Source organism: Aotus nancymaae, unplaced genomic scaffold, assembly GCF_030222135.1.
Source record: "Aotus nancymaae isolate 86718 unplaced genomic scaffold, 86718_ANA_hifiasm-v0.15.2.pri h1tg000970c, whole genome shotgun sequence".
Lineage (NCBI taxonomy): Eukaryota > Metazoa > Chordata > Mammalia > Primates > Aotidae > Aotus > Aotus nancymaae.
The window spans coordinates 7,766-24,854 of record NW_026989386.1 but is presented as its reverse complement, the minus strand read 5'-3'; the positions used below and the strand labels follow the sequence as shown (position 1 = coordinate 24,854).

General features: G+C 41.8%; 1 protein-coding gene across 1 annotated transcript; it reads right to left on the bottom strand.

Moving 5' to 3' along the window:
• Nucleotides 1-432: 432 nt before the first annotated feature.
• LOC105710146 (ankyrin repeat domain-containing protein SOWAHC-like) lies at nt 433-16,754 on the bottom strand. The gene is made up of 2 exons (XM_064372148.1): nt 16,052-16,754; nt 433-649 (listed from the first exon to the last, which is right to left on the bottom strand). The coding sequence occupies exons 1-2, from the start codon at nt 16,752-16,754 to the stop codon at nt 588-590; spliced, it is 765 nt and encodes a 254-aa protein (XP_064228218.1). The 3' UTR covers nt 433-587.
• Between the last annotated feature and the right edge of the window lie 335 nt (nt 16,755-17,089).

Below are 17,089 nucleotides of genomic sequence, written 5' to 3'. Positions count from 1 at the left end.
AAGAGGATATGGAGAAATAGGAACACTTTTACACTGTTGGTGGGAGTGTAAATTAGTTCAACCATTGTGGAAAACAGTGTGGCGATTCCTCAAGGACCTAGAAATAGAAATCCCATTTGAGCCAGCAATCCCATTACTGGGTATATATCCAAAGGATTATAAATCGTTCTACTATAAGGACACATGCACACGAATGCTCATTGCAGCTCAGTTTACAATAGCAAAGACCTGGAACCAACCCAAATGCCCATCGATGATAGACTGGACAGGGAAAATGTGGCACATATACACCATGGAATATTATGCAGCCATCAAAAACGATGAGTTCGCGTCCTTTGTAGGGACATGGATGAACCTGGAAACCATCATTCTCAGCAAACTGACACAAGAACACAGAATCAAACACCGCATGTTCTCACTCATAGGCGGATGTTGAACAATGAGAACACATGGACACAGGGAGGGGAGCACTACACACTAGGGTCTGTTGGGGGGAAATAGGGGAGGGACAGTGGGGGGTGGGGAGTTGAGGAGAGAGAGCATGGGGAGAAATGCTAGATATAGGTGAAGGGGAGGAAGGCAGCAAATCACACTGCCACGTATGCACCTATGCAACAGTCTTGCATGTTCTTCACATGTACCCCAAAACCTAAAACACAAAAGAAAAAAAAAGATATTTGAAGAAAAAAAAAATAGAGAATCCAAATTCTTTCATCTAGGCTATGAGAATGATAATATGTATAGCTCAGATGTATTGTAAGGATTATATAAGAAAATGAACTTAATGAGCTAGCTAGCATAGTGATATGGACATGTAATATGAGTTCTATAAATGATTATTTTTATTTTAATTGGTGACTAAGGTACTTGTTCAAATTATAAAATCCCTGCTTTCCCCACCACTCTGCAATTGTAGCATTCTTGACATTTATATTTCCCCTGCCACACTGCAGTGGAGCATACCTAATTTTGAGGGACTTCTTGGCTCTTAGAGTGTCTTTAAAAATGAAATAGCTTATTTTCCCTTTTTAATCCTATAAAGCAACTTAAGTAAAAATAAAGTTCTTTGTCTCCCTACTTGTAAATGGGAGTTTACTAATTTCTTACAATTTTTTTGTGTGTAAGTGTATTACTGCATATGTTGAATATTATATGTTATTTACTTATGTAGATACCTATCCATTAAGAAAGCCACAATTTCAAACGCAATTCAATAGTGTAGACTACGAGTCAAAACTTGGTGATAACAACAATATTGTAACACCTTATTCATGTAAATATATTATTTAGATAATGGGTTTTGCGGGAAATGTTTCTGTTTCCTTTTAAGCCTTTGTATTCCTTTTTCAGCTCTTTCAGTCTCACATGGCAACGAAAACTACTTGTATGTCTTCACAAGGATCTGATGATGAACAGAGAGTGAGTATGTCCTTAAATAGATACCACATTGTACTCTAAATGCTTCTATGATTTTAAAATAACTGTTTGGAGTGTTCATAGACTCTTCTGATAAAGACTTCTGTTTGTACTTACTGTGAACGTGAATTAATTTTTCTGTTGATTCAAGTGAAAAGTCGATGATGGATTGAATAATTGAGTATCCATAATCTGACATTAAGGAAATATTTTTGTTTCTTTTCTGTTTTTTTTTTTTTTTAGACAGAGTCTTGCTCTCTTGCCCAGGCCAGAGCACAGTAGCGTGATCTTGGCTCACTGCAACCTCCGCCTCCCAGGTTCAAGCGATTCTCCTGCCTCCTGAGTAGCTGGGATTACAGGTGCCTGCCACCATGCCTGGCTAATTGTTTTTTTGTTTGTTTGTTTGTTTGTTTTGGATTTTTTTGTAGAGATGGGGTTTCACCATGTTGGCCAGGCTAGTTTTAAACTCCAGACCTCCGGTGATCCACCCACCTCAGCCTTCCAAAGTGCTAGGTTTACAGGCGTGAGTCACCGTGCCTGGCCTTGTTTCTTTTTTCATTCGTTATTTGTTTGTTTTTGTTTCTTTAGACAGAGTGTTGCTCTGTTGCCCAGGCTGGAATGTAATGGTGTGATCTTAGCTTACTGCAACCTATGCCTCCCAGGTTCAAGCAATTCTCATGCCTCAGCCTCCCAAGTAGGTGGGATTACAGGCATGCTCCATCACAGCTGACTAATTTTTGTATTTTTAGTAGAGGCAGAGTTTCTCCATGTTGGCTAGGCTGGTCTGGAACTCCTGGCCTCAAGTGATCTGCCTGCTTCGGCCTCCCAAAGTGCTAGGATTACAGGTAGAACCACCATGCCCGGCTGTGATTTGTTGTTTGAGCACACTGCAGAACATGGTGGGTGCATAGAACTCCTGTGAATGGTAGCGTTTAGGGAGCCCTTGGGTGGTCCTGCCAGAAGCCTCCCTAATGCAAGATTAGACCTGATGCTTATAAGGGCCTGCAGGTATGGCTTTGGTAATTCATACTGAAATTTGTGTTTAAAAAGAGGAAGTAAATGTAATTTGTTGAAAGAGATGAGTTTTAAACTTCAATTAGAAAGGAAATTACAAATACAAACATGGGTAATTCAACAAGTTGTTGTTTGTTTGTTTGTTTGTTTGTTTTTGAGACAGAGTCTCGCTCTGTTGCCTAGGCTGGAGTGCAGTGGCGTAGTCTCGGCTCATCCGACCTCTACCTTCCAGTTCAAGCATTTCTCGTGCCTCAGCCTCCTGAATAGCTATGATCATAGGCATGTGCCACCACACTCGGCTAACTTTTGTATTGTTATCAGAGACTGGGTCTTGCTCATGTTGGACAGGCTGATCTTGAACTCCTGACCTCAAGTGATCCACCTGCCTCAGCCTCCCAAAGCGCTGGGATTACAGGGATGAGCCACCATGCCTGGCCAGTAATTCAATAAGATTAAATAATTTCCTTTAGTTCTGTGCTCCAATAACTGTAGTCTCTCTTCTTGTTTTTCCCCCTTTCTCCTTATATCAACGATATTGATAAATTTTAATTTGACAAACTACCCTCCTTTTAATGTTTTTCTCTCACTGTACTAACAGTCTATTCCATCTTCCTCATAGACTTTTTGAATTGTGTTTAATCCTCCAGAGACTACTGTCGGAGTCACTAGTAATCTTCAGTGACAAGTCCATCCAGTGGCTATTGCTTACTTTCTTTTTCCCTGGCCCCTCTTCTGTGTTACATCATGGGGACCACACATTCATTTTTGAAATGCTTCTTTTTTCAGTTACATTAAAATCCTGTCATTGTAGAACTATAAGGGATCCTAGAGGCCATTTAGTTCAACTGTTATATAATAAGCATATGCCTGTCAGATAACAACTTTAACAAGTTATGAAATTCTTATCATCTTGAATACTTGCATGAGGAGGAAGCCTAGTGCTTCTTCACGATCTTTAAAAAAATATGAAGACAACATGCCTACATGACTAAAAAGAATTCAAATGGCACAAAAGAGAATATAGTATACTAGTTTTCTGTTGCTTCATAACAATTTGTCACAAATTTAGCTGCTTAAAACAGTATCTGCTTGTTAGCTCACAATTCTGTAGGTCGAAGGTCAGGCATGGCCCATCTGCCTTCTCTGCTCTGGATTTCACGCTCAAGGAGTCAGCTGCTGGATTCTTATCTGGAGGCTTTCCTTCCATACTCTTCCCGGTTGTTGGCAGACTTCAGTTCACTGCTGGCTGGGGGTTGTCAGCTCCTAGAGACCATTCCGTTCTGAAAGCCAGCAAGGGAGAACTGGCAGATGGAGTTCCCTTCATGCTTCAGGTTTTTGACAAGGAAGTGCCTAGGCCCTGTTATGGATTTACCTCATGGCTGGGCATGGTGTCTCACACCTGTAATCCTAGCTCTTTGGGAGGCCAAGGAGAGTGGATCACCTGAGGTCGAGAGTTTGAGACTAGCCTGGCCAACATGGTGAAACCTTGTCTCTACTAAAAATACAAAAATTACTTGGGCATGGTGGTGTGTGCCTGTAATCTCAGCTACTCGAGAGGCTGAGGCAGGAGAATCGCTTGAACACAGGAGGCGGAGGTTGCAGTGAGTCAAGACCACACATTGCACTCCAGTCTGGGCAACAGAGCAAAAACTCTGCCTCAAAAAAAAGGATTTACCTCATTGAGGGGTCAGGCCCACCCAGGATACTTTCCATTTCTAAGGTTGACTGGTTTGGACCTTAATCACATCTGTAAAATCTCTTCTCAGCGACACCTAGGTTAGCATTTGAAATAAGTCGGAGAAAGTTCATGTGCACCAGGGGCATCAGTGTTAGGGGCGGTCTCAGAATTCTGCCTGCTATATACAATAAAAAGCAATTCCCTCTCACCCCAACCTGTAAGTCCACTGCTAACTGGTAACCACTCTCAATAGTCTGTTATTACCCTTCAAGACATTTATATCTGCATTTATATCTATATAAGAATATATGATTATGTAAAAAATGTACATAATGCATATTTTTAAAAACTCAAATCCCAGTAAATAAATCACTATTGGGACACCTAGCTAGTCATCCATGTTGTAACATGTATCAGTAGTTTAGTATACTACAATTTGTCTGTCTATTCACCACTTGTTGGATATTTGGGATGGTTCCAGTTTTTGATCATTGGGAATAAAACTGCTGTGAACATTGATGCATAAGTTCTTGTGTGGAGTTTTTTTATAGATGCTTTTTATCAAGTTCACGAGAGTTCTGTTCTGTAGGTTTTATGTACTATCTTTGTCTTGGTATCAGAGTAACACTAGCTTTATAAAATGTATTGGGAATAAATGTTCCCTTTTCCATTTTCTTTTCTTTTCTTTTTTTCTTTTTGAGATAGAGTTTCACTCTTGTTGCCCAGGCTGGAGTACAATGGTGAAATCTCGGCTCACTGCATCTTCTGCCTCCTGGGTTCAAGTGATTCTCCTGCCTCAGCCTCTGGAGTAGCTGGGATTACAGGCATGTGCCACCACTCCTGGCTAATTTTATACTTTTTATATAGATGGGGTTTCTCCATGTTGGTCGGGCTGATCTCAAACTTGAGACCTCAGGTGATCCACCCACCTCAGCCTCACAAATTTCTGGGATTACAAGTGTGAGCTACCACGCCTGGCCTCCTTTTACATTTCCTGAAAGAGATTGTATAGAATTGCTGTTAATTCTTTAAATACTTGGCAGGATTCTTGAATGAAATTATCAGGGCTTGAAAATTTATGTTTTGGGAGTTTTAAAGTTGCAAATTTAAATTTCCTCAGTAGTTACCAGGCTGTTTATATTATTTCTTACTGGGTGAGTTGTGGTAATTTGTGGTTTTTGAGGAATTGATTCATTCCTTCCAAGTTGTCAAATTGATGTGAATAGGGTTGACTATAGTATTCCCTTATTATCCTTTCGATGTCTTCAGGATCTATAGTGGTATCTCTATTTCATTCATGATACTGGTAATTTGTGTGTCTGCTTCTGTCAATCTTGCTAGTAGTTTGTCAATTTAATCCATCTTTTTAAAGAACCAGCTTTTCATTTCATTGACTTCTATTGTTTTTGTTTTCAATATCATTGATTTCTGATCTTTATTCTTAAGAATTATTTCCTTCTATATTTTCCTCTTCTATTTTGCTTGCTTTGGGTTTATTTTGCCCTTTTTCTGTTCTGCGTTCTCAAAGGAGGAGCTTGGATGCTTGATTTGAAATTTTCTCCTTTCTAATATGTGCTTTTTTTTTTTTTGCCTGATAATTCTTTATTAATTTAAATATAACTTGACTGCAGCAATAGTTCTATAACATGGTGTAAATTAAAGATCAAAGTCTATGCATATTGTATCAGAGACTTGGCTTGAAAAATAAAAAATGACTAAGTATATTCACAAGGGTAATCCATGCTGTATGGTAATTCTAGGTGATGAAGAAAAAAATGAATTTTCCTCTAAGCACAGCTTTAGTTTTGTTCCACAGATTTTGATATGTTTTATTTTCACTTTTATTAGGGTTCAGGTGATTCTCCTGCCTCAGCCTCCCGAGTAGCTAGGACTACAGGTGCATGCCACAACGCCTGGCTAATTTTTTGTATTTTTAGTAGAGATGGGTTTCAATGTGTTAGCCAGGGTAGTCTCCATCTACTGACCTCGTGATATGCCCACTTCGGCCTCCCAAAGTTCTGTGATTACAGCTGTAAGCCACTGCGCCCGGCCTCATTTGATACTCAACAGATTTTCAGACCTTTCTTTTTTGAGATAGAGTTTTACTCTTGTTGCCCAGGCTGGAGTGCAGTGGGGCGATCTTGGCTCACTGCAGCCTCTGCCTCCTGGGTTCAAGTGATTTTCCTGCCTCACCTCCTGAGTAGCTAGGATTACAGGCATGCGCCAGAATAATTTCTTTTGTATTTTTAATAGAGACAGGGTTTCTCCATGTTGGTCAGGGTGGTCTTGAACTCCCAACCTCAGGTGATCCACCCACCTCAGCCTCCCGCTGTGCTGGGATTATAGGCGTGAGCCACCTGGCCCTTTTCAGACTTTTTTTTTTTTTTTTGATAGAAAGAGGATATTAAAACTCATCGAAGTTTAATGTCTTGCTCAAGGAATCACAGCTGGTGATCATGATATCTGCTCTGTGCCATATTGTCTCTGCCATTATCTCCACCATGACCCCATTAGGAATTGCATCTGTTCTATGATTCAGGTGATCCTGACGGTATAGTTTGTTATTGCTGACTGAGATAGTGCATCTTGAAGTAGTGTTAAGTACAGTCTACTGACTGCCTTTTCCTATCCCGAAAAACACAGCCATAATCTTCCACTTTTTCAGTTATCCTTACCTTTATTTTAACGTTGTGTCTAAATCTTTGCAATTCCTGTCTGAGTTTGTCATTTCCTGTTTTTTAGCTACAATGCTTCTGAACTCTTTTTTTCTCTTTCCTTCTCAGATATTCTTCAGTGAGGATAACTTTTGTATCTCAGAGGCTTCCCTCATTAGTATACTTTCTGTCTTGAAGTTGTGATTCTTAATTTTCTTTCATGTCCCAGTAATTACAACCTCCGCGCCTTTGGATATTCCCATCTCTTCATCTGGAGATCCTATAATTGTTGTATAATGAAAGACTCAGTTCCCATGCCACTTCCTCTGAAGCTTTCCCACAGAACCGCAGCCCCCAACGCTAGGGATACTGCTTATTTGGCATTTGGTCATATGCTACCTTGCGGTACCTCCTAATTTATGGTTTTGCATTGTTAACCTTTTGCATCTAGTAAGCTCTGCATTTTTTCATCCTTAATTAAATGATCTGTCTTCAGGAAGAGCAACTTGTGTTATTCTTAGTATCCTCCATAGCCATACTCATACATCTTTGAGGACAGGTGTTGATTATTTTTTGTATGGAAAGTACATAATCTTGGACAATTTTATTCTTGTTGAATGTTAAATGAATAAATTATAAATGACTGCAGCCAGCCAGGAGCTTTTTGTTCATCTACATGTATGTTCTAATGAAACCCCAACTTCCCTAGGCTGTAACACTGATAGTGTCATGCTTTTCAGATATTCCCAGACTGATTCTCATTATAACGTGGTCCCAAACTCTCTTTGGACTGATTGATTGATTGATATATTTTGGTGTGTGGGAGAAAAGGAGAAAGATGCTCTTAAATTTTTATAATCTACTACAGGATAGATTCCTCTCTTCAAGAATACATATTGGACCCTTGTTTTCAACCATGTTAATCTAATTTGTCTCTGCTTTAGATTTTGAGCATTTCTACTATAAAATGCTTGATGCTGAAAGTTTTTGTAATGAGAACTTTAATTCTTACATTTTCTTCCGATTATATCTGTAAAGTTGATTTAGATAATGCTTTATTTAGAAAATTTAACACTTTGTAGAATTTATGTCTACTACAAATATTTTAAATTCTGATGTTAAATATGATAAAAACGAATATCGTGATTTAGTAGCTTGGGATATAGCACTTATACTTTGTTGGTATTACTTTTAGTAAATAGGCTACTGGTCTGTGCCAGGTAGGATGGGCTCCCCGACCCCTCTACACTAGCTTCATCAGCTTAGGATCACATGACCAAGGAGCTTACCAAAAATAAGGTAGAAGTGTGTCTATTTTCTCTGATTTCCTTCACGTTCCTCCCTTAAGAATCAGATCAAGTTTATCCTGCCCTCTGTGTGGTCCATTTTTATGGGAATAGCAAGAAAGTCCTATTGTCTTAGAGTGCATGTTACATAGAAAGAGTTAATAAATTGTGAACTATTAGGTAGGGAGTATATTGAGAGATACCTTGAATGTTTTGTGAGTAGTCTGTATCCCAGTTTCTTCATGGACAAATAGAAGCTGTGCATGGTGAAATTTTTCCTTAGCTGCATATATACTATTTGGCAGGAATATCACTTTGAGCTCTAAATTAGGCCAGAATTACTCAGATGATTTTTAAAAATTAAAATAAAAAGCTGCCTTTGTTATAAAAGACCTTCATTTTAAGAGAAATGGTTTGGCTGGACATGGTGGCTCACACCTGTAATCCCAGGACTTTGGGAGGCCAAAGCGGGTGGATCACCTGAGGTCAGGAGTTCGAGACCAGCCTGGCCAACATGGTGAAACCCCTTCTCTACTAAAAATACAAAAATTAGCTGGGCATTATAGCACATGTCTGTAATTCCAGCTACTTGGGAGGCTGAGGCAGGAGAATCACTTGAACATGGGAGGCAGAGGTTGCAGTGAGCAGAGATCGCGCCACTGCACACTCCAGCCTGGGCAACAAGAGTGAAACTCCATCAAAAAAAAAAAAAAAAAAAAAAAGAGGAATGGTTGACTAAGGTAGTTCTATGTGTAGATGAGAAATGTTCCCATTGACAATTTAGTGGCTAGTTCTGCTCAACCTGAGTCAGGGCCTCAGAAACAGACATTGAACTTTTCCTTATTTCCAGCATAATCTTAAGGTTTTTTTTCCCATTTACACTGCATGAAATCTACTTTATAGAAAGTCCTTTTGTCCTTTTATACAAGTATAGATACCCCCAGTCAGGTTAGTCAGTGGGTGACTTTCCTAACACCTAGTGAGATCCTGGGAATCAAGGAAGTCAGAGTTTCCCTAGGGGTGAACACAGGTAGGTAGTTTTGATTTAGGGTAATCTGGGTGGGGAATCAGGGAAGGGGAGGGCTGCAAAAAGGAGGTGGGAAAAAACTTTGCCTGTTTCAAGGTTTCTCTAGAACAGTTTTTCTCAACCTTTTTTTTCATTATTGCCCTCTTAGGAGAAAAATTAAATTTAAAGAAAATGTAATTAATAACATATTTAATTTTTATTAAATTGATTAGCCCAAGTAATTAATTTAACTTTAAGTTCTCCCTAATTGGAGGAATCCAGTACTAAAGAATAAACATTTTTCAGGTAAGCTTGAGCTTTGGTGAGGGACACCAATCATTCATTCATTCATTCATTCATTTATTTTTGTCCTCCCAAGAACCAATTTCTGCTTTGTTTATGGGGAGAGAGAATACAGGTACTGCCCCCATTGAGAATGCATGATCTGTAGTTAACCATTCTAGAAATAGGGCAACTTCCTTCTTAGTCTGCTACTAGATTTGAAAACAGTCTAAGACTGTAAATACTCTGTACATTATAGCGTAAATGAGGCATTTGGGAACCTGCTCAGGAGATTAGCTGTAATACTGTTTCTGTGGAAACTGTATTCTTAATCCATGCAGCTTACTAATATGAATTTTTGGAAAATACAAATTATTTGTGTGATTATGGTTTATACTACCTTTACATAAATAGAATGAAAGCTTTTTACAAAAGCTCAATATTGTGCTAAGTAGTAAAGATAGAGATGGGCACGGGTTAGTGGAGAAGAGCTAGCTAGACATTTTAGACAGGAAGAAGATTCACTGTCTCACACTGTTGATATGCTCAACCTTAACATGAGTAGCCTTTCAGTTCTGAGTTACCATTCATGAAGGAAACAGCTTTAAATTTTTCCTTAGAGCAAATATTTTTTTAATGAAAGGGAACTTTTTAGCTATTATTTTCAACTTCCTTGGATATATTTTTGTTTTTAGTGGTCTAGTAATCTCTAAAGATCTGGGTTTTTTTGTTTTTGTTTTTGTTTTTTTGTTTTGTTTTGTTTTTGTTTTTAAGAGATGGGGTTTCACCTTGTTGGTCAGGGTGGTTTCGAACTCCTGACCTCAGGTGATCCACCCACCTCAGCCTCCCAAAGTGCTGGGATTACAGGTGTGAGCCACCATGCCGGGCCATCTCTAAAGATCTTTGCAGGTAATAAAGTAGTCAAGATATATTTTTCTGTGGACTTGTCCTTTGTGGCTGTAACTATGTTTACTACGGTAATTAAATGCTACCAGTTGCTGAAGTGCATTAACCATGGCAGGTACTTCCCAGCCCATGAGCTGAGTGAGTACTGCTATCTCCAGTTTTTTGGATGAGATGCAACTTTGTCAGACACGCTTGCACAAAATATCTCTTGTTTCTTCCATGTTGTCTTTGTACCTCCTTGCCCCAGATCTCATTCTGGGCTTTGGCAGTTCTTAATGTTGCAGCATCTGTTGCTACTATAAACAGTTAATTCTAACAGCCTTCTTAACATACATTTATAATGACGTCATGTTAACTCTTCTTCGTGACATGGGTCATTGAGAGAATTTCTAGGGGCTCTCTGTTTTGATAGAAGATAGGCTGCTTGTCATATAGTAACAGAGATTCTGTTGTATAGCAAAGAATTATAGTTTCCATGTAACTCTGAAGGCCAAAGAACCTATTACAGCATTACAAGTTGAACAGTTGGAGAAAATATTTTAATTTTGTTTTGTATTTGCATATTTTGCTATATATTTTCTTTTTGTTGATTACAAAAATATACATATATGTCAGGCGTGGTGGCTCACACCTGTAATCCCAGCACTTTGGGAGGCAGAGGCCGATGGATCACTAGGTCAGGAGAACGAGACCATCCTGGCTAACATGGTGAAACCCCATCTTTACTAAAAATACAAAAAATTAGTTGGGTGTGGTGGCACGGGCCTGTAGTCCCATGTACTCAGGAGGCTGAGGCAGAAGAATCACTTGAACCCAGGAGGTGGAGGTTGCAGTGAGCCGATAGTGCCACTGCATTCCAGCCTGGGTGACAGAACGAGATTCCGTCTCAAAAATAAAAATTATACATATATTATTTAGTTCATCCGCAGATATTCTGATTCATTTTTGTTAGCTACACTTTCTCATTTACCTACCTTTTAGTCAGAAAATTTTGTTAAACTCTTATGAATTAACTTTTTGAATTCACGTACAATTTATATACAATAAATTTACCCTTTTTAGTATAAGATTCAATGGGTTTTGGTGAAGGCATACAGCTGTATAACCACCAGCTATATAGACTAGTTCCATAACCCCCCAAAATGCCCTTGTGGTGTTTGTAGTCAACCTCTTATCCTACCCTCTATCCTTATCCTATCCTCTGACAACCACTGTCCAGTTTTCTGCCCCTATTGTTTTGCCTTCCACAGTGTCAGTTGTATGGAATTATCATAGCCTTTGTGCTGGCTTCTTTCACTCACCTTTATCACTGAGTCATATACCATTGTATTGATGTGCCACAATTAGTTTATTCAACCTTTCTCCCTTTAAAAAGCATATGGGCTGATTCCAGTTTTTGGCAATTATGAACGAGACTACTGTATACCTTTACAGGTTTTTGTGTGAATGTAAGTTTTCTTTTTTCTTTTTTGGAAATGGAGTTTCGCTTTTAATGCTCAGGCTGGAGTGCAGTTCCACGATAGCTCACTGCAACCTCTGCCTCCCGGGTCCAAGCTGTTCGCCTGCCTCAGCCTGCTAAGTAGCTGGGATTACAGGCATGCACAACCACACCTGGCTAATTTTTTGTATTTTTAGTAGAGACGGGGTTTCTCCGTGTTAGTTGGGCTGGTCTTGAACTCTTGACCTTAGGTGATCCACCCATCTCAGCCTCCCAAAGTGCTGGGATTACAGGTATGAACCACTGTGCCCAGCGGCTTTTCTTTTCTTTTTTCTTTTGAGATGGAGTCTCACTGTTGCCCAGGCTGGAGTGCAGTGACCTGATTTTGGCTCACTGCAACCTCTGCCTCCTGGGTTCAAGTGATTCTCCTGCCTCAGCCTCCTGAGTAGCTGAGACTACAGGCGTGCACCACCACACCTGGCTAATTTCTGTGTTTTTAATAGAGACGGGTTTTCACCATGTTGGCCAGGCTGGTCTCAAACTCCTGACCTCCAGTGATCCACCTGCCTTGGCCTCCCAAAGTGCTGGGATTACAGGTGTGAGCCACCATGCCCAGCCAAATGTTAAGTTTTCATTTCACTTGGGTCAGTATATAGGAGTAGGATTGCTGAGTGGTATAGTAAGTGTGGGTTTAACTTAAAAAAGAAACTGTCATACTGTTTTACAAGGTGGTTGTACCAGTTTATAGTCCTACCAGTGATGAGTGAGAGTCTGTGTTGCTTGCTCTGCATCCTTGCCAGTACTTGATATTGTTAGTTTTTTTTTGTTAGCCGTTCTGATAGGTATGTAGTGATATCTCACTGTGGTTTTAGTTTGCATTTCCCTAATGACTCACGATGTTGAGCATCTTGTCACGTGCTTATTGGCTATCTGTATATCTTTGGTCAAGTGTTGAGTCTTTTCCCAATTTTTAACTGGGTTATTGTCTAATTATTGAGTTGTATAAGTTTTAAATATATATATATATGTATATTTGTTGTTATTATATAAGTCCTTTATGAGACAGATGCAGATGATTTACAGGTGTTCTATAAAAGGATAAAAGACTGTCTTGTCTTTTCAGTCTCTTTTTTCTTTTTTTTGGGACATGATCTTCCTCTGTCTCCCAGGCTGGAGACATGGTCTTCCTCTGTCTCCCAGGTCTTCCTCTGTCTCCCTTGCCTCAGCCTCTTGAGTAGCTGGGACTACAGGTATGTGCCACCACATCTGGCTAATTTTTAAAATTTTTTTGTAGAGACTAGGTTTCACTATGTTGCCCAGCTGGTCTTGAACTCCTGAACTCAAGCCATCCACCTGTCTGGGCCTCCCAAAGTGCTGGGATTACAAGTGTGAGCCACTGTGCCCAGTTCAGTCTCTTAAGTACGTCTTTTGAACAGCAGAAGATTTTTATTTAAGTCCAGTTCGTCACTTTTTTTTTTTTTAAATGGATTGTGCTTCTGGTGTTGTAGCTAAAAAGTCTTTGCTTAACCCAAAGTCACAAAGATTTTATACTTCTAGAAGTTTTTAGGTCAGTGTTCCATTTTGAGTTATTTTTATGTATGGTACCAGGTATGAATCGAGGTTCTTTTTGCTTGTTTTAGCATATGGGCGTCCAATTGTTCCAGTCCTGTTTTTTGTTTTTGTTTTTTTTTAACTGTCCTTTCTCTATTGAGTTGCATTTGAACCTTTGTGAAAATCTCCTCCCTACTGCCACCTCAGTTACACTCTATCACATTATTTCTTTCCTTCACAGCACTTACACATTTTGTTTTCTTGTTTGACTCTCTCTCCTCACTATAATGTAAGCCCTTGGAGGGAAAGAACCTTTGTATGGTACAAAGGATGGGAAGGACATCCAGGCAGAGGGAATGGCTATTGTAAAGGGCCGGTGGGTGGAGCTTTGACATGTCTGAAACATGCTAGAGGAGGACATCAGTAGCAAGATGAAGCTGGAGAGTAGGTGGGGCCAGACCCTGTAGGGCCTTGGTGCAGCCGTGGTAACCAGAGGAGGCTATGACTGGGGACAAAAGGATTGCCTCAGAGTGGGAACAGGACATCATCAAAGCATGACAGTGTTTGTCAGTGTGGCTGAAAAATTAGTGAGAATTTTTAGTTAGTTATTACCTGTGTCTTATTCCACAGATTCCTAGAAAATTTTCCTAGAAAATTTTGCCCACTGCTATTCTTGGGTTTAAATGGGTCAAGCAGGCCAGTCGCAGTGGCTCATGCCTGTGATCCCAGCACTTTGGGAGGCGGAGGTGGGCGGATCACGAGGTCAGGAGTTCGAGACCAGCCTTGCCAATGTGGCGAAACCCCATCTTTCCTAAAAATACAAAAATTAGCCTGGCGTGGTGGCGAGTGACTGTAATCCCGGCTACTCAGGAGACTGAGGCAGGAGAATCACTTAAACCCAGGAGGCGGAGATTTCAGTAAGTCGAGATTGTGCCATTGCACTCTAGCCTGGGCAATAGAGCAAGACTCCATCGCAAACAAAACAAAATAAAACAGGTCAAGCCTTCCTTTATATATATTTGTGATTTTAGTCAGAATACAGAAATATTTGACTACTTTTATGTTGACTGAACGTTTTCTCAGAGGGGTTGTCTAGGAACCTTCTGTCATTAATGGATTCACCTTGTGTCCTAGAATCTGTAAATGGAGTAGTTGACTGCCACACACCTCCTGTCACTTTCCAGATCATCCTCCTCTGTTAGTAAGCTAACAGTTCTGACCAACACCCAGCTGTCAATACTGTCTGCTAACCACATGCCTTTGTTGCATTCATCTGAGACCCCCACCTCCCCTGGTGCCTGATGGTTTAGCTACTGGCTACCTATAATTCTGTAACATTAGACCTGTCAGAATTCTGGATGATTTCAGCATCTGCATAGATTATCCTTTTAGTCCCCACCTTTTCAGTTTTCAGCCCCTCTCCTTCTTATGCTCCCCTAAGCGAGTAAACACAGGGTAGAGGTGCCCATCCCTTGCTCATGCTACCTCCACCTTTCCTATCCTCTTTTCCTGCCTTATTTTTTTTTTAATTTCATTTATTGTCCTTTAGCAAGATGTACATTTTACTTAGATTTTTGTCTGTCTTTTCCTTACTGGAATAGGAGCTGTATAAGAGCAGAGATTTTTCTGTTTTTTAAGTTATGCATCCCCAGTACTTAGGACAGTTTCTGCAACATAGTAGGCACTCAATCCATAGCAGCTGATTAAATGCATTTTTGTAGATATTTGAGGAAGACCTGTGTTCTTTTTTCTTTGTTAAATTCACATGAGTAATAATATTAATAGATATCAAAAAAGAGAAGGAAATATTTATTCTCCCACCAAGAATCAGACTTTATAATGCTTGTTCATATCCAGAAATCATTTTTACTTGTAACTATATATTAGTCAACACAATCCTGTATTCTTTTACTGCTTAATGTCACATTACATTCATTTCTCTCAATTTTCATAATTATTGCTTCTAATCTTTGTAGTAGCAATTGCCCATTGTAATAATAATTCCCCCATTTCAATATATATAACTTTTTTCTTCTTTTTGACCATTTATTTATTTATTTTTTGAGATGGAGTCTTGGTCTGTTGCCAGACTGGAGTGCAGTGGCATGACCTCGGCTCACTGTAACCTCCGCCTCCTGGGTTGAAGCAATTCTCCTGCCTCAGCCTCCCAAGTAGCTGGGACTGTAGGTGCCCACCACCATGCCCAGCTAATTTTTGTATTTTAGTAGAGATGAGGTTTCACCATGTTGGCCAGGATGGTCTCGATCTCTTGACCTCGTGATCCACCCACCTCAGCCTCCCAAAGTGCTGCGATGACAGGCGTGAGCCACCTCGCCCAGCCGATTTATTTTTTTTCTGACTATAAAAATAAGATAATATTTTATAAACTGCAGCCTGATACTAGTAATATGGTATAATTATATTTAGCCTAAAAACTAAGCCTAACTGGCTTAATGAGTTAAGCTGAATCTTTAGTCAGTTGGTCTTATCAGTGTGGAACAATTCAGGTCTCAAGGAGCCAGTGGAAACTTCAAGACAAGTGAGAATTACCACTGGGCCATGTATATTTGTTTTTGATAATGTAAAATTTACCCGAATTATATGTTTGACTAAAGATTTGGGTGATTACATAGGAGCTGTTTGAGGGATCCAAGGTGTTCATAGGAACCTTAAGCTCAGTAGTTCCAAAATTGCATCAAACCTGTGCTGATTCCTCTCCTTTTCTCTTTCCTGCTTCACAGTGTCATCTACTCAGTGACCTTAGTTTGAGTCACTTGGACTTAGAATCATGAAGTCACTAAGTCATAAGGGACTACTGACCTCTCTGGCTGCTGCCCCCGGGACCCACGCTCCTCTTCAGCTGCGGGGAGCTGCCCATCACCAGGTCGCGGAAATTCTGGCGGGCTGGCCTCGGCGCGATGGCCCCCCCAAGGGAGCTGCCCCTGTCCGCTTCCTCGCAGCCATGAGGCGGGGGCTCCAGGTCCTCGCCAGGCCCCGGGGCCGGCGTCCGGGGTAGGGGCTGCACGTCGCGCCGCGAGTTCTTCCAGGGAGCCCTGGCGCTTAGGGGCGGCCTATGAGCAGCGGCCGGGGGCTCCCAGTCGCCAGGCTCGAGGCCCCGTCCAGGGTGCGCCTCCGGGACCGCTGCGTCGGGGAGCTGATCGCGCACCTCGGGTACGGCCGGGCCGTCGGGGGCCTCAGGCTCGGCGGTCACCTGGATTCGTGGCGGGTCCCCGGCTGGCGCGGGCGGCCCCGCACAGAACCTCTTCTTGAGGTGCACGTACTTGGCGCCGTCGGCGGGATCGACGCGCACCGTGGCCACTGCGTTCACTAGCTCCTTGAAGCGCGCGCGGGCGCGGGCGCGCTGCTCGGGTTCGCCGCCTAAGGCGTCCTTGAAGTGCTGCACCAGCTCGGCGTGCCGGGCCCGGCCCCCGCGCTCTGCCAGGAAGCGCAGCACCGCCTCGGGGCCCAGCGCCGCCTCCAGGCCCGGGTCCGCCTCCGGGCCCCGCTCCACCGACCCCTCCATCCTGGACCGCGCTGTTGCCCCGCCAGCGGGACGCTCAGCCCGGTCCCATCGCGGCGGGCTCCCAGAGGCCGGCTCCCGACGGCGATGGAGGCTGGCGAGCTCAGCTGGCCACCCGCCTCCACGTCTGCGGCCGAAGGGCTAGGCTACTGCCTCACTGGGCCGCGCCCGAGCGGACACGCCCCCCGCACCCCCACCCCAGGCCCACGCCACCAGGTCACGCCCACTTCCGTTCCCCGAGGTCTCGGCCACACCCACCTAGGCGGTCCCGCTCTAGGGTCCGCCCACTTCCGGCCTTGCAAGGCTGCAATCACTGCTCTGCAGTCCCCGCCTTCATT